This window comes from Carcharodon carcharias, chromosome 14 (genome assembly GCF_017639515.1).
Source record: "Carcharodon carcharias isolate sCarCar2 chromosome 14, sCarCar2.pri, whole genome shotgun sequence".
Classification (NCBI taxonomy): Eukaryota; Metazoa; Chordata; class Chondrichthyes; order Lamniformes; family Lamnidae; genus Carcharodon; species Carcharodon carcharias.
The window spans coordinates 79,449,896-79,475,762 of NC_054480.1; the positions used below are offsets into that span (position 1 = coordinate 79,449,896).

The following is a 25,867-nucleotide window of genomic DNA, read 5'->3' on the forward strand; positions in this document are numbered from 1 at the left end:
TTGGGGGTGATGGGGGTTGATGGGGAGGGATGGGGGATGTTGGGGGCTGATGGGGGATGGGGGGTGATGGGGATGGGGGAGGTGCTGGGGAAGGCGGGTGATGGGGATGGGTGGTGATGGGGGTGGGGGGTGATGGAGATGGGGGAGTGATGGGGATGGGGGGGTGATGAGGGGGTGGTGGGGGATGGGGGTGATGGGGATGGGGGGGATGAGGATGGGGATGGGGAGAGGGGTGATGGGGATGGGGGGTGATGGAGATGGGGGTGAGGGGATGGGAATGGGTGGTTGATGGGGATGTGGGGTGTGATGGGAGGTAATGTGGGATGGGGGGTGATGGGGGAATGGGGGGTTGATGAGGGGGATGAGGTGAGATCGGGGTGTTGGGGGGATGGGGGGTGATGGGGATGGGGAGGGGGTGATGGGGATGGGGAAGGGGCTGGGGGGGATGGGGAGGGGGTGGTGATGGGGATGTGGGGTGATGAGGATGGGGTTGGGGATGAGGATGGGAATGGGGGGATAGTGATGGGGGGGATGGGGGGATGGGAATGGGGGGGTGAGGATGGGGATGGGAGGGATGGGGGGTGGGGATTCTGGGGATAGGGATGGGGGGCTGGGTGGGGGGATGGGATGGCGGTTGGGGGGTTCGGGGGTTGTGGATGGGGGGGATGGGGATCAGGGGGTCGGGAGGATGGGGTTGGGGGGGATGGGAATGGAGGGGTGGGGGGTATTAGTGAGGTGTGGGGAATTGGGTGGGATGGGGGTGATGGGGGAGGGATGGGGGATGTGGTTGATGGGGGATGGGGGTGGGGATGGGGGGTACTGGTGGGATGATGGGGATGGTGGGTGATGAGGATGGGGGGGTGATGGAGATGGGGGAGTGATGGAGATGGAGAGTGATGGGGATGGGGGGTGATGGGGATGGGGGGGTGATGGGGATGGGGAGTGATGGGGATGGGGGGGTGATGGAGATGGGGGTGATGGGGATGGGGAGAATGGGGGTGTGGGAATGGGGATGTGGGGGTGATGGGATGGTGGGGATGGAATGGGGAGTTCGGGGGGATGAGGATGGGAGTGGGGATGGGGGGATTGGTGGGGGATAGGGGATTGGGGGGATAGGGGATTGGGGGGATGGGGGCCGAGCTGGGGCGAGAGAGGGGGTTGGGGAAGGCGAGGAGGCCGGTGGGGAGTGAGACCCTAAGGAGGGGTGGGGGGTGAGTATTGGTGGGGGCGGGGGGAGCAGAGTTCTGTGAGGGGCGGAGCCTCCTGCTCTCACGTCTTGACGCTGCTTGAGCTTTGGACTTCAGTGCGTCATCCGGCTGCGCCCCAGCATTTGAGGCCCCTCTGTCTTCTGACAAGTGGGTGGCCCCGTCAATAATCGTTGTTCTACTGAGGGCTTTGGACCCAGGACAGGCCGGGGTTCGGCGCGGGGGCAGGCCCGGGGACAGGCCGGGGTTCGGCGCGGGGACAGGCCGGGGTTCGGCGCGGGGACAGGCCGGGGTTCGGCGCGGGGGCAGGCCCGGGGACAGGCCGGGGTTCGGCGCGGGGACAGGCCGGGGTTCGGCGCGGGTACAGGCCCGGGGACAGGCCGGGGTTCGGCGCGGGGACAGGCCGCTCCAACATGAACTGCCAGGAGCAGGATGATCCGTATCTGGTAGAGGAGCCGAGTGACCAGGAAGATCTGAGTTCCAGGTGAGTGAGCGGGAGCCGGCAGCCAGGGTAGGTTTGAAAGTTGGATGTTTTAATACATTTAAAAAAAGGTTCCAAATGGATCAGAGTAGGAAAAAAAAATCAAAAGACAGAATTAAAGACTCTTTAGCTGAATGCAGGCAGCATGCATAACAAGATGGATGAATTGATAGTACAAATAGAAATGAGTTTGATGTGATAACCATTACGGAGACATTACATTTCATCGTTGATTATTAGGTGACTAAGGCTGGAAATTGAATATCCAAGGGTATTTGACATTTAGAAAGGACAGGAAGAAAGGACAAGGCGGTGGGGTGGCTCTGTTCATCAAGAATGGGATCAGTACAGTAGTGATAAATGATCTTGATTGTGCAGCTCAAGGTCTAGAGTCAGTTTGGGTACAGATAAGAAAGAGCAAACAAAATAAGTCACTTGTGGAAGTGGTTTATAGGTCCTCTAATAGTAGCTACACTGTAGGACAGAGTATAAGTCAAGAAGTTGAGGGCTTGTAAGAAAAGTACTGCAATAATCCTGGGCGATTTTCATCTTCATATAGAATGGACAAATCAAATTGACAAAGGTAGCTAGGAGGGTAAGCTCAGTGTATTTAGGACAGTTTCTTAGAACAATATGGTCTGGAACCAACAAGGGAGCAGGCTATTTTAGACCTAGTAAGGTGTAATGAGACAGGATTAATTAATGATCTCACAGTAAAATGATCCTCTCTGCAGGATTTATCATAACATGAAGGATTTTGTTTGAGGGTGAGAAACTTGGGTTTGAAACTAGTGCCTTAAATTTGACTTAAGGCAATTACAAGAGTGTGAAGCCAATGTTGGTTAAAGTGGAATGGGAAAATAGGTTAAAAGCAAAGACAATAGAGAAGCAGTGACAGGCATTTAAGGAGATATTTCATAACTCATAACAAAGATAAATACCATTGAGAAGGAATGAATCTACCAGAAGGGTGAACAATCCATGGCTAACTAAGGAAGTTCAGCATGATATTAAATTGAAAGGAAACCAGCAAAGGATGACTAAAAAATAAGAGGGAGAAATTGGAGTATGAGAGAAAACTAGCAAGAAATATAAAAACAGTTAAAACTTCTACAAGTATATAAATAGGAAAAGAGTTGCAACAATGAATGTTGGTCCCTTAGAGGATGAAAGTGGTGAATTATTGGGAAACAAAGTACCTGAGACTTTGAACAATAGAGACACAAAAAGTATCCCAGGAATAGTTGAAAATCGAGAGGCAAAATGGAGGTAGGAACTTAAAACAATCACGATCACGAGAGAAAAAGTACTCGGAAAACTAATGAGACCAAAGGCTGACAAATCTGCTGGACCTGATGGTCTGCATCCAAGAGTCTTAAAGGAAGTGGCTGCAATAAGAAGGAAAAAGTCTAACAAAAGGATGAACCGTCCATGGCTAACTAAGGAAGTTAAGGATGGTATTGTCACAACTCACCGGGGTGCAATATCAAGCCCACTGCTCCCTGAGCCACAATAAATGTGAAAAAGTTTGGTCAAACCACCTAACTGTTTAATTTAGGTTAACAGAATACAAGCACCAGGTCTGTAAACTTAATAAGTAAATAATTGTTTATTGAACACATTGTTTTTGTTTTTGCACCATTTTATCCAACCTGGCACACTCTGTTCCAGAAAATAGCAACATTGTATGTTCCTCATCCTGTTCTAGTAAACATGTCTTTCAACTGCAGCCATAGTAGTTTTTAAAGCCACAGTCCAATTTTTAAAACCACAGTCCCACAGAACTGAAGAAAAATAAAAAGATATGTTCCTTACAGTATCAAATTGAAAGAAAAGGCATGCAATACTACAACGGCTTACAATTTGCTGATGACACCAAAATAGATAGGAAAACAAGTTGTCAAGAGGAGGTAAAGAGACTGTGAAGGGAGAGAGACAGGTTAAATAAGTGGGCAAAAATTTAGCAGATGGACTGTAATGTGGGTAAATGTGAACTGTTACAGAGGGACTTGGGTGTCCTGGTACACAAGTTACATAAAGTTAGTATGCAGGTACAGCAAGTGATTAGGAAGGCAAATGTAATTTTGGTCCTTATTGCTAGAGGAATGGAATATAAAAGTAGGGAAGATTTACTGCAGCTATACAGGGTCTTGGTGAGACCACATCTGGCGCACTGGGGTGCACTTTTGGTCTCCTTATTTAAAAAAGATATATTTGCTTTAGAAGCAGTTTAGAGAAGGTTCACTAGACTCATTCCTGGGATGAAGGGCTTATTTTATGAAGGAACATTGAACATGTTAGGCCTGTACCCATTGGAGTTTTGAAGAATGAGAGGTGATGTTATTGAAACATATAAGATTCTGAAGGGACTTGATAGAGTGGATATCCAGAGGATGTTTCCTCTTGTGGGGGAGACTAAAACTAGGAGTCATAGTTTAAAAATAAGAGATCTCCCTTTTAAGACAGAGTTGAGGAGAATTTTTTCTCCCAAAGGGTCATTGGTGTGTGAAATTCTCCTCCACAGAAAGTATAGGAGGCTGGATCTTACATTTATTCAATCCTGTTAGTTTTTTTTAGGCAAGGGAATCAGTGGTTATGGAGGGTAGATGGGAAAGTGGAGCTGAGACCACGACCAGATCAGCCAAGATCTTATTGAATGGTGGAGCAGGCTTGAACAGCCAAATGGCCTACTCCTGCCTATGTTCCTTCCCATGAGGATTAGTGTTAGACCTGAAGATTGGGACAGTTTCAGAACCAGCAAATGAAGACTTTAAAAAAAAGGGAGAAATTTGGGAGTAAACTAAGAATTAATATAAAAACTGACAGTAAAAGCTTCCACAAATATGTAAAAGGGAGAGAGCATTTGGGGTCATGAGTTCTGTCGTAGCAATGTTTCTGAGAGCTGCGAGGCACCTTTAAATGGTTGTGTTTCTTTTGGTGGGTGTGGTCTAATAGTTTGCTCTGTAAGGCATGATTGCTGCTGCAAAGAAGCCTGTGATTAGGTAGGTGTTTGCTTTTCTTGCCTTTTCATCAACATCCCCCAACTTCTGTCTCTCCATCACATTACCTATAACATGTTCCATGCCCCCAAATACGGGAAAGCGATGGTATAGTGATATTGTCACTGGACTAGCAATCTGGAGACCCAGGGTAATGCTCTGGAGACCAGGGTTCAAGTTCCAGCACGGCAGATGGTGGAATTTGAATTCAATCAAAATCTGGAATTAAAAGTCTGATGATGACCACAAAACCATTGCCAATTGTCGTAAAAACCCATCTGGTTCACCAATGTCCTTTAGGGAAGGAAAGGAAATCTGCCGTCCTTACCTGGTCTGGCCCACATGTGACTTCAGACCCACATGTGATCAACTCTTAAAGTGCCCTCTGAACAAGGGCAATTAGGGACGGGCAATAAATGCTGGCCTAGCCAGTGATGCCCACATCCCATGAACGAATAAATAAAATTTTCATTCTCGGGCCAAACAAAGACTGAGGCAGTGAGGACAAACTGGGAGAACATTCGGGAAACACTGAGTTATTAGTCCCTTAGAGGGTGAGACTGGGGAATTAAATGGGAAGCAAGGAAATGGCATGAACTTTGAACAAGTATTTTATATCTACTTTTGTACCTATTTTGTATCAGGCCTACTCCTGTTCTCATGTTCCTATTTGCCTCTACATGAGAAGGCAAAAGTTATCCCAAGAATAACAGGAAAAATAGAGGAACAACAGAAAAGGAATAATTTAAAACAACCATCACTAGAGAAAAAATACTGGGAAAGCTAATGGGATAAAAAGGCTGACAAGTCCCATGGATCTGATTGCCAACATTTGGGGCCTTGAAGTAAATGGCTGTAGAGATAGTGGATATTTTTTTTATTCTTTCATGGGATTTGAGCATCACTGGCCAGGCCAGCATTTATTGCTCATCCCTAACTGCCACTGAGAAGGTTGTGGTGAGCTGTTTTCTTGAACCGCTACAGTCCATGTGGTGTAGATACACCCACAGTGCTGTTAGGGAGGGAATTCCAGGATTTTGACCCAGTGACAGTGAAGGAACGGCGATATATTTCCAAGTCAGGATGGTTTGTGGGTTGGAGGGGAACTTGCAGGTGGTGGTGTTCCCATGAGTCTGCTGCCCTTGTCCTTCTAGGTGTTAAGAGATCCTGAATTCTAGAACTCCCACTCTAACTGCACGAACGAATTCCATGAATGAATTTTTTTTTTTAAATCTATCAAACAGTAGTAGTGGTCCTAGTGTCAGGACTTACTGGGGATAGTGCGCTGTAATATCAAGCCCCATTGTTCCCCGAGTCGTGACAAATATGGAAAAGTTTGATCAAACCACCAGATTGCCCCAATTCTACCCAATTGTTTAATTTAGGTTAACAGAATACGAGCACCAGGTTTGTAAACTTAATAAGTAAAAAACTGTTTATTGAACAAACTTACTTTTGCCACTGGTTAATGACAGAAATATGAATTGCTAATTTCTAACTCTATAACCTAAACTCTACCCCTTCTTAAATCCCTGTGCGCGCACACATACAAGGCACATAGGACATACAAAACATGGATTTTAAGGGTGGAATAAAACAGTTGAGTAGCACCAACTCCAAAGTACAGGATTTGATGGGTCGATTTTGATTGATATCTTCCAAATTCCTTTCGGTTCTTGTTGATGGAACGAGATGAAACAAGCAATTGCCTTCCAATGTCTCTAACAGTAATTTTCCCCTTTTGCCTCTTGACAGCGGCATTCAGAGAGGGAGAGAGAGAGCAGGTTATAGAGATATGAGGAGAAAAAGCCAGCTAGCTATTATTGTGGAATTATTGCAATCTTCCACACACAGGGGAGAGAGAGGTTTTAAGTCTTTTTCTTTCAGGCTAGGAGCTATTCAGCTGCACTGCTCTCACATAAAACCCTGGTCACCTGATCATGAGTCCATTAAAGCGTTGTTGCCAGGCAGCTCTCTTGGTCCAGGACTCCTTTCCAGCACCATTCTGTCTTTCATGGCACATTCTGTACCAGCACTGCAACATTGTGTGTATATCTCATCCTGTTCCAGTGGACATGTTTTTCAACCTGCAGCCATTGTAATTTTAATTCACAGTCAAACAGAAAATAAAAAGATAAAAGCAAAGAACTGCGGATGCTGGAAATCCAAAACAAAAACGTAAACAGAAATACCTGGAAAAACTCAGCAGGTCTGGTGGCATCAGCAAAGAAGAGCGCAGTTGACGTTTCGAGTCTTCATGACCCTTCAACAGAACAGTTCTGTTGCCCACTGTTCCCCAAGCTGCGACATATGTGATAAAAGTTTGTTGAGTTCAACAACTTTAGATCATGAACTCTCTCCTCCATCCCCACCCCCTTTCCGATCCCCCTTTTTTGCAATAATTTATATAGATTTTTCCCTCCCTATTTCCATTATTTTTAAATGTATTTCCATCCATTGTTTTATCTCTACCTTTTAGCCTATTTTGATCCCTTCCCCCCACTAGGGCTATCTGTACCTTGTTTGTCCTGCTTTCTACTCTTAATGTCACCTATTAGCACATTCTTAGCTAATATCACCACCATCAACACCTCTTTGTCCTTTTGTCTATGACATCTTTTGGCAATCTCCACCTATCACTGGCCCTCTATCCAGCTCTACTTGTCCCACCCCCTCTTAAACCAGCTTATATTTCACCTCTCTTCTATTTTTCCTTAATTCTGTTGAAGAGTCATACGGACTCGAAACATTAACTGTATTCCTCTCCGCAGATGCTGTCAGACTTGCAAGATTTTCCAGGTATTTTTGTTTTTGTCACCAATTGTACCTAACTGTTTAATTTAGGTTAACAGTATACAAGCAACAGGTTTCTAAACTTAATAAGTAAATAACTGTTTATTGAACAAACTGTCATTAACCAATGGCAAAAGAAAGAAACTTGAATTGCTAATTCTAACACTATAACTTAAACTCTACCCCCTTCTTAAATCCCTATACACACATATACAATACACATAAGACATACAAAAACATGAATTTTAAGGATGGGATAAAACAGTTCAATAGCACCAATTCCAGAGTGCAGGATTCATTGGGTTGATTTTGATGTTTTCCAAATTCTTTTCTTGTTGATGACACAAGGTGGTCTTCCAGCACTTGCAGTGCTTAGTTCACTGGTTGAGCATTTGCCTTTCAATGCCTCTAACGGTGATTTTCCCCTTTGCCTCTTGACAGGGGTTTTCGGAGAGAGAGCAGGTTATGGTGAAGAAAAATTACTGGAATCTTCTACACACAGGAGAAAGAGGTTTTAGGTCTTGTTCCTTTCAAGCCAGGAGCTATTCTCCTGCACTGCTTCTCACGCAAAACCTGGTCAGGAGGCAACTAAATGCTGTTGTCCAGCAGCTCCCTTGGTCCAGGACTCCTTTCCAGCACCATCCTGTCTTTATGGCACACTCTGTTCCAGGACTGCAATATTGTACATATATCTCATCCTGTTCCAGTGGACATGTCTTTCAACCTGCAGCTATTGTAATTTTAACTCAGTCCAACAGAAATAAAAAGATGTGTTCCTTACACTTGCACCAACCCATTTCCATGGATATTTCCTCCTAGTCTGAAAAACAACCATTCACCATTACTCTGCTTTCTTCAGCAATTTTGTATCCATGCTGCCACTGCCCTTTTAATCACTTGAATTTTTATTTTGCTAACACATCTAAGTAGAATCATGGAGTTGGTTATTGTGGGATATTGATAAATTAGATTATTTTGGCAAGTACTTGTGATTTAGTTCTGGCACCAGTCAGCATTGGCATGCCCTACTGTTCCTCATGATCATTCTTTAACCAAGATTGCCAATTCTGAGACATTTCAAAATGTGATGGAATATTTTTTCTGGAACCATGAAGTGTAGTTGTTCTCACACACATTGAGCACAGATGGGGCAGCCAGCTTGATGGGAAACTCTGAATATATTCTTACTTCTCCCAGCTCTGAAGATGAGTTAGAAGTTCTCCTTCATGGTACACCTGAACGCAAACGCAAGCTGATCAAGGAGTACTTAACGGGGGAAAGCGAGTCCAGCAATGATGAATTTGAGAAAGAGATGGCAGCAGAACTGGATTCCACCATGAAGGTTATTGAGCACAGCTGGACATTAGCACCTGAAGGTGTGTTCAAAGGTTTCCAATGCTTCTCTTGTAAATCAACCTTAGTAATATAAAAGCTTTTACTCATTCCCTTGTCTCCAGTTTTACTCTGTGGTTTTAGTAAATTAAACTATGGCAATGGTTGTTTTCTTGTGTTTAAGTAGGTTTTTGGGTGATTTTGTACCTCATCTCACCCATTGAGATTACCATGCCAGTCAGAAGTCATTCCCATTCCAGGTAGTAACTGCATCCACAGTCCTGGATCTGTTTCTCCTGCTCCCCCATTACTGCCTGAACCATATTCCGGATGAATTCCTCACCTGCATCAGGTAACACCCTGCAGGGGCATTGATTGGCTCTTAACTCAGACCTTCCCCAATGTATTGCCAATGAGTGATTTGCACTCAGCATGTGACCTCTACGGTGAGCTTCACACCACGTTGCTGTGGTGAGTTTTGAACACGTTTCCGGAGTATTAGTTCAGACCTCTAGATTACTAGTCCAGTAACATGACCACTGTCCTAGGAGGTTCCTACTGCACCTGGTATTCCCAGGCAGTCACCCATCCAAGTTCTAACCAGGCCTGAGTCTGCTTAGCTTGTGAGTCATGCATTTCCAGCTCAAACTAATGGGACGCATGTGTGCTATGTGTAAGGCTCTCTGGTGTCTGAATTCTCATTTCAGTTTCTCGTGAGTATGCACCCACTGAGAAAAACTGTCCCAAACCTCATGTTGATTGCAATTGAATCAACAATCTGAAACCACAGAGATGGTTAATGTGGAAAATTTAAAAATAACTCTTCACAGATTGGGACTGGTGCACAATAGACAGTGTAGTGTTAGCTTTATCCTGTATATAACCCATATTGTATCCTGCCCTGTTTGTGTTTGGGATGGTGTAGAGAGCTTTACTCTGTAACTAACCCCGTACTGTGCCTGTTCTGGGAGTGTTTGATGGGGACAGTGTAGTGGGAGCTTTACTCTGTATCTAAGCCCATGCTGTATTTGGCCTGGGACCTTTTGATGCTGAAACGGAGTTCTATTCCTCACCAGCAGTCATTGCCTTGATAAGTATAATTTACACACACACACAAAAACCAGCAATTTTAACTGAGGTATTGATCACTCTGATCTTTCGTTTTGTCAGGTGCTTCCTCTAGTATTGAAAGCTGTCACACCCAACCTGTTCCTGGGCCACAGTACTATGATGAAGTCTACTTCGACTCGGACTCTGAGGCTGAAGATGAACAAAGTAAGACTCCACTTATTCTGCTGTCTTGCTTGCAGTTGGAAGATCTTCAAACTGGAAACCTGCTCAATAACACAGGCTATGTTACAGGACTAAGGTCTTTGTGTGATCCCCTAATTAGACCTCTGATTCTTCCAGATCTGGGTCAGATCTTCATCTGATATTGTTTAGATGCTTGTGTTTGCTTTAGTTTTGGTTAAGAATAGTTTACTGTTGGCTATGTGAAGGAAAATATGAGCACTGCCGCTGACCTTGGTGCCCCAGGCTGAAGCAAAGAGTCAATATCAGGCATGAAGTTAGATCACTTGGGCAAGGTACTAAGGGCTGCTGGCTCTGTGGAAGCATGTCCAAGTGAGAGGTAGCTTCTTAGAGCGGGATATGGAAATGGAAAATGAGGCGGTGAAGGGGTTGGGGGTGGGATTTTGTTGACGATAAACTGCCCAAAAGTCAGTGAGGTTGGATTGAGATAACACTGCTGTTAATACTGCAGGATCTAAATACGTGAATTTTTAAAATTCATTCACTGGAAAGAGGGAATGCCAGCCTGGTGCAAACGAGAACCCAGACTTGCCTTCAAGTCCAGATTCCATCACTGCTCACTTCCCTCTGGGATCCGCTGCAGTCCCAGCAGTGTCTACCACTCCCAGTGGCGCTGCTGGGACCAAAGAACTATTGGCTGGCAGCTCGAATGAGGCAGGACTTTGTTCCCAATGGGAGTGGAAGTCTTCCCTCAGAGTTGAGATGGTGGCATTGTGGTAATGTCACTGAACTAGTAATCCAGAGGCCAAGGCTCAGGGAACAGGGGTCACTATCCCTATGTAGTGGGGATGGTCAGGGGTCAATGCCCCTCCACAGTGACTGGAGATGATCAGGGATCAATGCCCCTCCGCAGTGGCTGGGGATGGTCGGGGTCAATGCCCCTCCGCAGTGGCTGGGAATGGTCAGGGGTCAATGCCCCTCTGCAGTGGCTGGGGATGGTCAGGGATCAATGCCCCTCCGCAGTGGCTGGGGATGGTCAGGGGCAATGCCCCTCCACAGTGGTTGGAGATGGTCAGGGGTCAATGCCCCTCTGCGGTGGCTGATGATGGTCAGGGGGTCAGTGCACCTCTGTGGTGGCTCGGAACGGTCAGGGGTCAGTGCCCCTCTGCGGTGGCTCAGTATGGTCAGGGATCAGTGCCCCTCTGGGTTGGCTGGGGATGGTCAGGGGTCAATGCCCCTCCGCTGTCGCTGGGGGCGATCAGGGGTCGGTGTCTCTCCTCCGGGAAGGGAGGGGTTGGGGGTTGACAAGGTCCAGTGCGTTGGTGCTGCAAGATGAGCTTTTGTTCAACCTTCACATCAGCAGCATGCAATCCTGCTGCCAGTGCTTCTGTGAGCACTCGGGTGTGTATAAGTGGCTTGGAGAATTGACCTGCCCCTCTGATCTCCATGGCGTGAGCTTTTTATTTATTGATTCTTGGGATGTTAGCCTTGTTGGGTAGGCCAGCATTTATTGCCTATTCCTAATTGACCTTGAGAAGGTGGTGGTAAGCTGCTTTCTAGAACCTCTGTGGTCCATGTGGTATAGGTACATCCACAGTGCTGTCAGAGAGAGATTTCCAGGATTTTGACCCAGTGATAGTGAAGGAACGGTGATACATTTCCAAGCCAGGATGATGAGTGGTTGGAGGGGTTTCCATGTTTCTGCAGCCCTTGTCCTTCTAGATGGTAGAGGTTCAGTTTTGAAAGGTACTGTTGAAGGTGAGTTGCTGCATTGCACTTTGTAGATGATACACATTGCTGCCCCCATGCATCGGTGGTGGAGGGAGTGAATGTTGAAGTTGGTGGATGGGGTGCTGATCAAGTGGATTGCTTTGTCCTAGATTCAACTCCAAGCCTTTCCTTGAGCCCTAAGGCACGATTTCTGCATGTCGGAAGGGTTAGGTGAGTCCAGCCAGAATAATGTTGGTTCACATTTTTTAGATAATGTGTTCTTGTAAGATTATCAGTTTTAGTTGTCTGACAGGTACCCTTGAACTAAGCCCCTCCCAATTGCTGCTTCAATAATACCACGTGGAGAATGTGCAATAGTGACTTGCCCAGAAACAACACAAATTACAAATTTGGAGGGACTGGATAGTGTCCTGGAACCACTACACACTGATAAACCACAACCTCAGCCTTCCTAATGGAGCACCAGAGGGAGATATTCCCCTTTACCTGAGTGGGCTCAATGGGGCTACAGCTTCTGGCTTTCCATCTGGATCACACAGGTGTGATAGTATAGTGGCTATTTACTCGGCTATTAATCCAGTCCAAATGCCACCACAGCAGTTTGAAAATTTGAATTCAGTATAAAAATAATCTGGGAGTAAAGAGTGACAATGAACCTGTTGAATTGTTGAAAAATAACCCCACAGGTTCTCTGATGCCTATAGGATGGGAAACGTGCCACCTCAACTAGCCTGGCCTACACCTGATTCAAGTGCCCACTGCAATGGTGTTAACTGTAAACATCATCTGAAGTGACCCAGCAAGCCACTGGGCTCAGTTGTATCAAACCATTACAAAGACCACAGCTTTCTCGGGGAACTAAAGATGGGCAATAAATACCAGTCTTGCCAGTGACACCAACATCCTGTGAATGAATAGATACAAAAAATACACTTTCTACAGTAATATGAACTGAAGCTTCTGATCAACATGATTTTATTTCTCTTATAAATCAGATGATTGCTTTGGAGCAAAGGAAATCTCACAGCCTTCCCTTCTTCTGCAATTCAAGAATGAATTTAATGACACTTGGACAGCCCCGCTAAACATTGCCTTAATCCTTGCAGAAGAATGTGACTCAAAGAAGAAACGCAAGAAGAGGCAGAAGGTCCTGACAAACGATGAGCTGTTGTACGATCCGGATCAAGATGATCGTGATCAGGCTTGGGTTGACAGGCAGAGGAGAGGGTGAGTGAACATTCTCTCTTTGCTTTGTGTTGAAGGTGGAATTTTTGCCCTGGTGAGGTGGCAGCTCATCTCTATCAGTAAGAGACGGGAGTTGGTTTTGATGCTTGCTGCTAGTCTAGCTTTCAGTACCTAAAGCCAAACAGTGAGCTGTGAGGATTTATCAGACATCCCCTAGTTCCTAATCTAATTTTGATGACAGTAGAACAATTCTTAGCTTCCATCTTCAGGGTCCAAGTTGTCCTCCTCAGCATCAGCTTCTTGAGGTGTTCTCTGGTGCCAGCTCAGTAGGGTTTTGAAGTAAGTTTTGTATCTGCACAATGTTTTAGAATTAAATGTTCCTATTCTGGATTTGGGTACCCAGGTGGTTGCTTGTTTGGATGACTGATGGAAGGAGGAAAATTTGTTGAAGCTGGGGCACTGTCTTCTCCCTGTCCTTTCAGGGATAACCTTGGGTAGTTGGAAGGGTGTGAATGCTGGGGACAATGGGAGGATACTTGGACAATGGCTAAAGATGAGGATGGAACCAAAAAAAATCTGTGGCATGCAAGTAACTGACACAAGGGTCCAAAATTCCAGGTAGAGAGGACTAAACCATGGGGAAATATCAGTTATGTTACACAGTTTGCTGTATGGACCCAAATCATGACAGTATGACATGGGCTGCTCACTGACTGAGAAGATCTATAGTAGCATGTTTTCAAAGAACAATAATTTTACTTTGGGGCGGGGGCCAGGGAAGCTGGGTAATATAGGAAAACCAAGTAATTTGGAGGTTCGAGGTACAATAAAAGCAGCACCACAGGTGGATCAAGCTATGAAGAAAACTAAAAATTAAAATTTTCTAATGAGCATAGAGTATATAAGTTAGGAGGTAAAGGTGAATCTAATATAAAACCTCAATAAGACCTAACTCCCAACATCCTTCCTTTGCAGGTACCGTGGGCTTAATAACCGGTCAAATCAGTCCAAAACTGCGCCTGTTCCAACCAGCGATGCAGTTCTGAACTGTCCCGCATGTATGACAACTCTGTGCCTGGATTGCCAGCGGTAAGAAGTGGCAATTAGCTCTTATGCAGATGCCAGACTAGGAACTAGTCACACTGCCCCAGATTCAGTCACTGGTCAATGCTAAGTTTGGTGGTCATATTGAGATACTCAAACTGGTCCCTGGGCTAAGGAGGGAGGAAGTATCAAGGTTCTTGTTCCGGATTAGTATCCAGGAGCCCCTGCATGTTTGAGGATACCAGGTGGGATTGGATCAAGATGGCCATGATGTTCCTAACTGTGCCTGCCAACTGCCTCTGCCCTGGGTCACAAATGAGAAGCCGGAGCAGCAAGCATAACATACGAATTTGTTACCCGAACATGAGGCAGCACCTCAGGGAAGTTAGGTAGGGAAGGTGTAGATATTCTGCGAACACCCACTCGAACATTGTTCAAAGTGTTGTTTGATTTCTTTCGCTTGTAGTTGGTGCAAAAGTGACAGGCACCTAAACTAAATTAAAGTAGCGCCCCCCATTTAAAGAACACTCTAAGGTATCTCAACCAAATTGTGTTGTCTTTGTAAATAAACTTTTAAACTGTGCCACTGTTCTTTTAAGCTGTCTAGTATAGTTTTGTACTCATTTTTTTTGAGCTAAGTCAGTGTGTGTGTAAAGCAATGTATCGAGGAAGTAGAGACACAAAGCAATGTCCACCATTCATGTACAAAATGTAGTTTTGAAAGGTTTCTGTTACTTATAGGAGATAGTCGGGGAAGGGCATGTTACATCTGCCTAGTGCTTCACAGATTATAAGACTCCCTACGTTTGCAGAAAGACTTGTCTGACTTCTCAGGATGCCCTAAAGTGCTTCACATCAAATTAGGTACATTTAAAGGAAAAATAGAAAAGGCTGGAAACACTCAACAGGTCTGACAGGCAGCACCTGTAGAGAGGGAAACCGGGTTAATGGCCGGAATCTTATTGTAGTGTTGAATGTCCCAACAACGGAACTGATGATGTGAAGGTCTTCCACTTGTAGGCTAATATTGCAGCGGCCAGCCAATTAGATATTCATGGACAAGTAGCCCAACCAATCGTGCAGATAGTCAATGACCCTGCCGTTACCTCACGGGATCAAAGATCCAGGCGCCATAGTTAAAGGGCCTCCGGACAGATATTCAATCCCTGCAAGTCAGCAACATCAGTCTGGCTGTGAGAGTAGATGCCTTGAGACTACAGCTGCCTCTAGAACCTTCTGATCCTCCCCCACCTCCTTGCTACTGTCTGCTTATTTCAACCCCCCCTTCACTGCCCAGAGCTTCCCACAATCATGATTCTCCTCCTGTCTGTAGATATTGACCATCCCTATGAAGTCCAATTTCCTCCCTTTGTCCCCCACGAGCCTATGAAGGTCCACCACCACCGTCCCTCCCTCAGTCAGCCATTTCCCAATCCTATTGCATTGACACCACTTGATCTCAAATGCATCGATGCCTTCTCTCCTGGGGTCAAACAAGTTTCCCATGAAAGAAAAGCAGCTCCTGCTCAGTCCAAATCCTCCAGGAAGATGACCTTGTCTGCTGCACACCACTTCTAACCAGTCGTGAATCTGAAGACGTGTTTTTCGTTTGCTCTAGAGTTAATTGCAAAGGTACAATTTAATCTGGTAAAAAAAAAATTTATTGTGTGCATGACATGCTGATGCATTAAAAATAGGCTCCCGATGCTTGCCGTTAGGAAGCTCGATCCATCTCCAATCCGCCGCAATCTTAATTCACAACTTTCATCCCACCATCAGGAAGCTGATACTTTACATATAAGTGCACCCACCACCTTGTTTTCCATTGGTGGTAGCAACACTAAATTCGGGCCAATGTTTTCAGGCCTGTGACCTTTGTGAGAACTGGAAAAACTTTTGAGGTGTAACAGGTTTTAAGCGAGTACAGAGGCAGGGAAGGGCTGGGGGGTGCAGGGTGCGGTGGGGTTAGTGGGAAGAACAAAAGGGACAGTCCATAATTGGGTGGAAGGTATGGGTTGAGAGGTGGTGTAACTGGGAAACGCAGAACCATTACCAATAACTGGTGACTGATAAATTGTGGTTATGATCTGAAATTGTTGAACATCAGGAAGGCTGTAAAGTTTCCACTCTACATTTAATGGTTCATTGGCTGCCATTTCTGCCACCAGGATGATGCCATTAGCAAACACATCTCTGCCTCTCCTCCCTTTCAGCATTCCAAAAGGGATGATTCCCTCCTCCAAGACACCCTTCACTCTTCAACCACTCTAAACACACCCTCTCCTTCATACAGCACCTTCCTATGCAAGCACAGGATATAACATCTCCCTGGTAACCTCCCTTCGCACTGTCCAGGGCCCCAAACATTCCTTTCACGTGAAACAGTGATCTACATTTCAATTTAGCATGTATTTACTGCTCACAATACAATGGTGAGGCCAGTTGTAGACCAATATGACCGCTTTGCAGAACACTTCATTTCAGTCTACCTGCCTGACCTTGAGTTTCAGGTCACCTGTCCTTCTAAGAACATGAGTATCTGATTGTCAAAGAAACCAAATATCTAATGCATCTCAACCTCGAACATACTTGAGTGTAGAGCATCCACAATCTTCTTGGGATAGAGAATTCCAAAGATTCACAAAGATAAAAGCAAAATATTGCGGATGCAGGAAATCTGAAACAAAAAGAGAATGCAGGAAAAACTCAGCAGGTCTAACAGCAATTGTGAAGAGAAAGACATAGTTAACGTTTCACGTTCATATGACTTTTTCAGAGCTAAAGAGAAGTAAACGTAATGAAAATTGTACTGTTTAAGGTGGGTGGAGCAGGTGAAGCTGGATAGAAGGCCAGTGATAGGTGGAAGCAAAGGAGAGATTGACAAAGATAAAATGGTGGGGATAGAACAATGAATAAAAATGAAAATCCACATTTTTATTTTTATTTACATTTTTATATCCCCACCTTTTATCCTATTTTTGATCTTTATTCCCACCACTGTCCCTTCCCCCACCCCACCCCCACTAGGGCCATCTGTCACTTGTTCATGTTGTTCTTTCCAGAGTGCTTACCCTTGTCCTACTATTATCACATTCTGGTTTCTTACCTTAATGCCACCATCAGCTCCTCCCTTAGCCAGTATCACTACCATTAAGAACAAAAACAGAATTACCTGGAAAAACTCAGCAGGTCTGGCAGCATCGGCGGAGAAGAAAAGAGTTGAAATTCGAGTCCTCATGACCCTTCAACAGAACTGAGTGAATCTAAGGAGACGGGTGAAATATAAGCTGGTTTAAGGTGGGGTGGGGGGGTGGTGTGTGTGGTTGTAGGCACAAGCAAGCAGTGATAGGAGCAGATAATCAAAAGATGTCACAGACAAAAGAACAAAGAGGCGTTGAAGGTGGTGATATTATCTGAACGAATGTGCTAATTAAGAATGGATGGTAGGGCACTCAAGGTACAGCTCTAGTGGGGGTGGGATAGAAAGGCTAGCAGGGCATAAAAGATTTAAAAATAATGGAAATAGGTGGGAAAAGAAAAATCTATATAAATCATTGGAAAAAACAAAAGGAAGGGGGAAGAAACAGAAAGGGAGTGGGGATGGAGGAGGGAGTTCAAGATCTAAAGTTGTTGAATTCAATATTCAGTCCGGAAGGCTGTGAAGTGCCTAGTCGGAAGATGAGGTGCTGTTCCTCCAGTTTGCGTTGGGCTTCACTGGAACAATGTAGCAAGCCAAGGACAGACATGTGGGCAAGCGAGCAGGGTGGAGTGTTAAAATGGCAAGCGACAGGGAGGTTTGGGTCATTCTTGCGGACAGACAGCAGGTGTTCTGCAAAGCGGTTGCCCAGTTTACGTTTGGTCTCTCCAATGTAGAGGAGACCGCATTGGGAGCAATGAATGCAGTAGACTAAGTTGGGGGAAATGCAAGTGAAATGCTGCTTCACTTGAAAGGAGTGTTTGGGCCCTTGGACGGTGAGGAGAGAGGAAGTGAAGGGGCAGGTGTTGCATCTTTTGTGTGGGCATGGAGAGGTGCCGTAGGTGGGGGTTGAGGAGTAGGGGGTGATGGAGGAGTGGACCAGGGTGTCCCAGAGGGAACAATCCCTACGGAATGCCGCCGGGGGGTGAAGGGAAGATGTGTTTGGTGGTGGCATCATGCTGGATTGGCGGAAATGGCGGAGGATTATCCTTTGAATGCAGAGGCTGGTGGGGTGATAAGTGAGGACAAGGGGGACCCTATCGTGTTTCTGGGAGGGAGGAGAAGGCGTGAGGGCGGATGTGCGGGAGATGAGCCGGACACGGTTGAGGGCCCTGTCAACGACCGTGGGTGGAAAACCTCGGTTAAGGAAGGAGGAGGACATGTCAGAGGAACTGTTTTTGAAGGTAGCATCATCAGAACAGATGCGACGGAGGCGAAGGAACTGAGAGAATGGGATGGAGTTCTTACAGGAAGCGGGGTGTGAGGAGCTGTAGTCGAGGTAGCTGTGGGAGTCGGTAGGCTTGTAATGGATATTGGTGGACAGTCTTATCACCAGAGATTGAGACAGAGGTCATGGAAGGGAAGTGTCAGAGATGGACCACGTGAAAATGATGGAGGGGTGGAGATTGGAAGCAAAATTAATACATTTTTTCAAGTCCCGATGAGAGCATGAAGCAGCACTGAAGTAATCATCGATGTACCGGAGAAAGAGTTGTGGAAGGGGGCCGGAGTAGGACTGGAACAAGGAATGTTCCACATACCCCATAAAGAGACAGGCATAGCTAGGGCCCATGCAGGTACCCATAGCCACACCTTTTATTTGGAGGAAGTGAGAGGAGTTAAAGGAGAAATTGTTCAGTGTGAGAACAAGTTCAGCCAGATGGAGGAGAGTAGTGGTGGATGGGGATTGTTCAGGCCTCTGTTCGAGGAAGAAGCTAAGAGCCCTTAGACCATCCTGGTGGGGGATGGAGGTGTAGAGGGATTGGACATCCATGGTGAAGAGGAAGCGGTTGGGGTCAGGGAACTGGAAATTGTTGATGTGACGTAAGGTGTCAGAGGAATCACAGATGTAGGTGGGAAGGGACTGGACAAGGGGAGAGAGAAGGGAGTCAAGATAACGAGAAATGAGTTCCGTGGGGCAGGAGCAAGCTGACACGATCGGTCTACTGGGACAGCTCTGTTTGTGGATTTTGGGTAGGAGGTAGAAGCGGGCCGTCCGAGATTGGGCGACTATCAGGTTGGAAGCTGTGGGAGGAAGATCTCCAGAGGAGATGAGGTTAGTGACAGTCCTGGAAACAATGGCTTGATGTTCAGTGGTGGGGTCATGGTCCAGGGAGAGGTAGGAAGAAGTGTCTGCGAGTTGACGCTCAGCCTCCGCGAGGTAGAGGTCAGTGCACCAGACAACAACAGCACCATCCTTGCCAGCGGGTTTGATGACAATGTTAGGGTTGGACCTGAGAGAACGGAATGCAGTAAGTTCAGAAAGAGACAGATTAGAATGGGTGAGAGGAGCAGAGAAATTGAGACGACTAATGTCACGCCGACAGTTCTCAGTGAAAAGATCAAGAGAAGGTAAGAATCCAGAGGGAGGGGTCCAGGTGGAGGGAGAATATTGGAGGTGGGTGAAAGGATCCGTTGAACAGGGAGAGGACTTCTGCCCAAAGAAGTGAGCACGAAGACGGCGGAAGAAGAGTTCAGCATCGTGCCGAACCCGAAATTCATTGAGATGAGGGCGTAAGGGTATGAAACTAAGTCTTTTGCTGAGCACTGAACGTTCAGCGTCGGAGAGGGGAAGGTCAGGGGGTAAAATGAATACACGGCCGGGGCTGGGTTTGGAAGATGGGGTGGGGACTGAGGGACAGGCAGGGGTGGAGGGTCCTAGATGGGTGTTGGTGTCGATGAGTTGCTGCAGCTTGCGTTCCTTAGCACTTGAGAGAAAGAGAAAAAGTTTCTTGTTGAGGCGTTGGATGAGACAAAGAATAAAATGAAACTGGGGGCACGCGCTGCTTTGAAAAAGGGTGCGGCGGTGCTGCTGGAGGGAGAGGTCGAGTGTGTTCATATGGCAGTGCATGGCACTGAGTGTGGATCTCAGAATGTGACAGGAACAGCAGTCCGAGAAACGTTTTATGTCCCGGGTGGGTTCGAGAAAAGGGGGATGGAATTTCAGTTGAAATCCACGTGGGGTAAGTCGAAGACGGAGACAGTCACTAAGAAAGGAGATATGGCTGTGAAAGCGGGTTTTAGTAAACACCTTGTCAAACACCAGGAGAGAAATGGAAAGCAATAAAGGTGAACAAGGCAAAAGAGAGATACAGAAATCTTGTCGCAGAGAGGAACAAAACTTCTTCATGGTAGGCATTCCTTGAAGAGGAGTGGCAGTCAATTAAACAAAGATAAAAACAAAAAACTGCGGATGCTGGAAATCCAAAACAAAAACAGAATTACCTGGAAAAACTCAACAGGTCCGGCAGCATCGGTGGAGAACCATTAAGATCCCGTTGTCCTTTTGTTTATGCAGGATTAGTGCTGCATGACTGATTTCACAACCCATCATTATCGCAATGAGTTGCTTGTCAGTTCCGTTTGTTTGACACCTGACAGTGCTTATAAAGTTTTTGAAGTGGGACTGTGAATATAAATGCCTGTTCTTATTTAGTATTAAATTAATTTAAATGCAGTGAATGGGTTTTTATAAATTTTTTTTTAAATAGTGAATTCATCAATAGACATTTTAAGTACTTTTAATATCAGCAGTCCTGCGGTCTGGCCATTGTGGCTACTCGGGGAGTTGGCATGTTGGGTGTTAGAGCAACGGGTGGGGGGCATGAGTTGGCACTGTTGCCATGGGGTGGATAGGTTGGCATGGATGGTGAGGGGCCGTGGTGGGGATGGATGGGAACGTGAGGTGGCTTGGGGTGGTGTGGATGGGGCATAGTGTGTTTGGGGAGGTGTGAGGGCTGTTTTTCATGTTACACCCAACTTGGAGGCTTTTAGCTTGTGTGATAACTTTTTGTGTGCCACTTTATTGAATGCCTTTAAAGTTGAGCAGAGTGGTGCAGTAATCTAACAATTGGTGGCAATGCTTTTTTTTAAAAAAAACATTTTTCATGTTGCTGTTTCTGTGCAATGGATTGGCATCATTTGGAGTTCAGGAGGCCTCTGCTGTACCAGTGACAAGAGACCTCAAATCTTTACCAGATTCAAGGGGCTGAATGACCTACTTCAGTGTTCCATCCCAAGATGGCAATCTGATTGCTAGTTTTATGCTTTGGGACTGTGCAAATTGGATGGTGATTGTACCAGGCTATTTAACATAGGCTCATATCAGACAGACGGGCTGGGATTTTCTCACCCCAGCATGACAGGTTCCCCTGCAGAGGATGTAGCAACCAAAAGTCCACTGACTTCAGCAGGACTGGAAAATCCCAGCTGAGAGATATATTTTGCACAGTAATTTTCTATCCTTAGTGTAATAATGTTCTCTCCTTTATCTTTTCAGGCATGAATTGTACAAAGAGCAGTACAGGGCTATGTTTGTGATGAATTGTATCATTAACAGAGGAGAAGTTCTCAAATATAAGGAGCCAGCAAACCAGAAGAGAAGGAACAGATATAAGAGAGTCAAAGGCCCAACAGAATTGACTGCTTCACCACAGGATGGTGAGAAGGAAGAGTTGTACTATCCAGTGCGCTGCGCAGAGTGTTCAGTGGAAGTGGCTGTGTTTGACAAAGATGAAGTATATCATTTCTTTAATGTTCTTGCCAGCCACTGTTAACAAAAAAGACTGCTTGGATTTAAGAGGCACCTTAAATTCTGCTCCTGTTTTTTTCAAAAACTTACACAATAATTGTCAGAATGGATGTGTCCAGGCCTTGGTCAGATGGTGGAATGAACAAATAGATCAGTGTGGTGCTCAACTGATTGGACACTAAACAGCAGTATTTGATCCTCTAACAGTGCCATCAAGATGGTCCCATCTGGGACTCCTGATCTGTGCTAAAGTTAAAGCAGCAGTTAGTCATCCTTGGTAAATTCATGAGGACTGGCTCTGTTCGTGCTAGCCCCTCAGTTGCCCCACTGCTGCTTCCTACCCAACCTGGCAAAGAAAGAACATTTTAAGGTACTCATAGCCTGAGCCTAATCTAATGCCAATACTACCACTAAAGACCAAGGAGGAGGGAACAATTTAAAAGCATGATTGTTTTATATAGAAATAGTCTTACTGTACTCTAACTCTAAATGGATGTGACTAAATAAATTGTTTTGCTATTTGCTGAATTCAATGTGGCTCAACTTCATGCTTTTTTTCAGCCAATAGGAAAGGAAAGGCTAGCCCATAATTATTCCTTTCACAGGAACCTCCCTGAATCTTAAATGTTTCGAGATTCAAAACTGGGGATTCATCATTCTCAGTAGTCGATTGGTAGAGCATTCTGTTGCTGCAATTACTGGAAGGTAAGGAACCAGAGTGATTGGAGGAGACTGAGGGACCCACCCCCTCTTGCAGCTAGCCATTTTGCATGAAAATACAGCCTAGACATAGGAGAAAGTTGTCCTGGGAGTTCTCAACATGATGCCAGACCTATGAAGTCTCATGACATCACGTCAAGCACAGGCATGAACTCCCCCTGCTAATTACCAGCTACTGTCCCCACCTCAGCTAATGAATCCTGCTTAGAAGCACTAAGAGTAGCAAGTGCATAGAATGTACTCTGGGCAGGGGCCTTCAATGCCCATCACCAAGAGTGACTCAGTAGCAGCACTACTGGCTAAGTCATAAAAGACATAACTGCAAAACTGGACCTGCAACAGGTGGTGAACAAATCAACAAGTGGGACAAACCTACTCTATTTCACCCTCAATCTAGCAGCTGCAGATACATCTATCCACAGCAGTATTGGTAGGAGTAACCATCGCACAGTCCTTGCAGAGAATGAGCCCCAACTTCACGCCAAGGATTACTTCCATGTTATGTGGCACTGCAGCTATGCTAAATAGAATAGATTCAGAACAGATCTAGCAGCTCAAAACTGGGCATCCATGAGGCAATAAGCCATCAGCAGCATATTAGACCACAATCAGTAATCTCATGGCCTGGCATAACCCTCATTTGACAAGCTGAGGGCCAGCCCTGCTTCAATGAGTGCAAGAGAGCACTCCCAAAAACAGCACCAGGCATATTTAAGAGGTACCAACCTGGATGAAGCTACACAGGACAGATGTCAGTCTTCAATTTGGTTCCCCTCGAGAGCTGCTTTCTTGAACGGCTGCAGTCCATGTGGTGTAGGTACACCCACAGTACTGTTAGGAAGGGAGTTCCAGAATTTTGACCCGGTGACAGTGAAGGAACAGCAATACATTTCCAACTCAAGATGGTGGGTGGCTTGGAGGGGAACATCCACGTGGCGGTGTTCCCATATCTCTGCTGCCCTCGTCTTTCTACATGGTGGTATTCCTAGGTTTGGAAGGTGCTGCCTAATGAGCCTCGAGTTCCTGCAGTGCATTTTGTAGATGGTACATACTGCTGCCACTGTGCGTCAGTGGTGGATGGGGTGCCAGTCAAGTGGGCAATGTCAAGCTTCTTGAGTCTTGTGGAAGCTGCACTCATCCAGGAAGTGGAGAGTATTCCACCATACTCCTGACTTGTGCCTTATAGATGGTGGACAGACTTTGAGGGGGTCAGGTGGTGAGTTACTGCAGGATTACTAGCTGACTTGCTCTTGTAGCCACAGTATTTATATGGCTAGCCCAGTTCATTTTCTGGTCAATAGTAACCCCTAGGATGATAATGGGGGCAATTCAATGATAGTAATGCCATTGAATATCATGGGGTGATGGTCATTGCCTGGCACTAGTTGGCACAAATGTTTCTTGCCATGTCAGCCCAAGCCTGGATATTGTCTTGGTCTTGCTGAATTTGGACATGGACTGCTTCAGTATCTGAGGAGTTATGAATGGTGCTGACCATTGTGCACCCATCAGTGAACATCCCCACTTCTGACCTTATGACAGAAAGTCATCGATGAGGCAACTGAAGATAGCAGGGCCTAAGACACAACCCTGAGGAACTACTGCAGTGATGTCCTGGAACTGAAATGACTGACCTCCCAACAACCCCAACAATCTTCCTTTGTGCTAGGTATGACCCTGATCAACAGAATCCCCCCCCCCCCCCCCACCGATTCCCATTGACTTAGTTGTGCTAGGGCTCCTTGATGTCAAGGCCAGTCGCTCTCACCTCGAGTTCAGATCTTTTGTCTATGTTTGAATCAAGGCTGGAATGGAGGCAGGAGCTGAGTGGTCCTGGCAGAACCCAAATTGAGTGTCAACGAGCAGATTATTTGTAGAATAACTTGGATTGCACTAAATGAAATTGTTACTCACTTTCTTGTAAAGGCAAGCAAGATTTGCTTTGCATGCCTTCAGAAGAGGAATTATTAAATTATTCAGAGCTGATCTTTGTCAAAAATTATAGGGGCATAGAACACTTGCAGGTGAGGCAAAACAGTCATCAGCATATTAGGAGTGGCTTCAAATCAATGCTCATGACCAGGAATTGGAACAAAATGGCTCAAGATAAATGAAGTCCATTTTCATCCTTTCTAACTGAATCCAGGATTTACACCTGAAAATTTAATAAAATGAGAAACAAAACAATGACATGGAATTCAAGAACTTTATAGCCAAGATTGAGTATGATTAAAATGTCCAACTTTATTAAGCAGCAAGTTACAAATTAGTGATTATGAACTAAATACAATAGTGATAGCAATAATCCTGGAATCAAGTTAGAAACATTACAGATAGCTACAAATTCTTCAAAGAGATTCTGAAAATAATACTGCAGATAAAAGTAGCACACGTTACAACCTAAACCTATCTGAAAAATTAGGAGTGTGTGGAACTGTTAGTTGCTGCTCACTGGGTTTGATTTCCACTTTCCTGTAATTTCGAACAGGATTTGCTTTGTGCACCTGCAAAACAAAAAAAATCACATTAAAGACTCAATCTTTAACTAACACTGGGATTCCCAGGTTCAGAATGTGCCAGTGGAAATTTCACAAAGAATGAGTACAAGCCCTGTACTACAAAGCCCTGGGCCAGGAGTATTTTTTTCGTGCTAAATACAAAACCCTGCACATAGTAGGACTCTTTCAATGGAACAGTACATCAGGAAGTAAAATTCACATTTTAGATAAAATGTTAATTTCCAGTTTTTAAAATGACCAAGGATGAAGTTTATTATCAGCTCAAAGAGCAGTGTAATATTTTCAATGCTGGGACAGAACACTATGCTTTTAACTCAATTACATATAATCTTTTCTGAAAACTCAAGCACATACCTGTCACCCTTTAGTAATGTTGTCAAGACCACAGGTACCTGCCAGCTCAGAAGATTGAAAGTGGCACTGAATGACTAGTGGATAACTCCATCCACTTTGTTGGAAGCTTTCAAAAGTTAAGGCAGAGGAAACCCAGTTGCCACGATTAATCAATGGAGCTTCTAACCAGTGTTTTTTTTTTATTTTAATTGATAAAATCATAGCCACTGGGCATTGCTTGAACATTTTGCCCTCATCTTTAGTGTTTTTTTTTACACACTTGGCACAAACTATTAATCACCCTGCTCAGTGATAACCAATAAAATGCAAAATGGCTCAAAAATAGGCACAATTGAAAAGCAGATATAAATTTGTAAAGAACTATTTTACCATAATTGAGTTTATCTAGAAAAGCAAAATACTGATGTTAAGACTAAACTGTCATTAAAGACAAATCTTATCCACAAGAGGTAAAACATTTTCCATTCTGGCACTTTCCAGAAAACATATTTACAGCATAAAAGGGCTGGCTATCAACATAAATGTA

The 25,867-nt window shown here is 45.2% G+C and overlaps 2 protein-coding genes across 4 annotated transcripts in view; one reads left to right on the top strand and one right to left on the bottom strand.

Annotated features, from left to right (window-relative positions):
* The first annotated feature begins 1,531 nt into the window (after positions 1-1,531).
* Positions 1,532-22,276, top strand: LOC121287463 (e2f-associated phosphoprotein). Of its 2 annotated transcripts, none has more exons than XM_041205370.1 (6): positions 1,532-1,689; positions 8,676-8,854; positions 9,981-10,085; positions 12,788-13,019; positions 13,953-14,066; positions 21,497-22,276. In XM_041205370.1, the coding sequence occupies exons 1-6, from the start codon at positions 1,619-1,621 to the stop codon at positions 21,771-21,773; spliced, it is 978 nt and encodes a 325-aa protein (XP_041061304.1). In that variant the 5' UTR covers positions 1,532-1,618; the 3' UTR covers positions 21,774-22,276. The 2 variants fall into 2 exon arrangements, with proteins under 2 accessions (XP_041061304.1, XP_041061305.1); XM_041205371.1 differs by having other exon boundaries at positions 12,899-13,019.
* Positions 22,277-24,692: 2,416 nt separating this feature from the next.
* tpx2 (TPX2 microtubule nucleation factor) overlaps positions 24,693-25,867 on the bottom strand; it is a 51,092-nt gene continuing 49,917 nt past the window's right edge. For both annotated transcript variants that reach the window (XM_041205160.1, XM_041205159.1), the window contains exon 16: positions 24,693-24,972. In XM_041205160.1, coding sequence (XP_041061094.1) covers positions 24,862-24,972 — 111 coding nt within the window. In that variant the 3' untranslated portion in view covers positions 24,693-24,861. The remainder of the gene's footprint in view (positions 24,973-25,867) is intronic.

Coding starts and splice junctions, on each gene's coding strand:
- LOC121287463 (XM_041205370.1), top strand. CDS start 1,619: ATGAACTGCCAGGAGCAGGATGATCCGTATCTGGTAGAGGAGCCGAGT. Junction 1,690..8,675: donor CAGGAAGATCTGAGTTCCAG/GTGAGTGAGCGG, acceptor TACTTCTCCCAG/CTCTGAAGATGAGTTAGAAG. Junction 13,020..13,952: donor GTTGACAGGCAGAGGAGAGG/GTGAGTGAACAT, acceptor CTTCCTTTGCAG/GTACCGTGGGCTTAATAACC.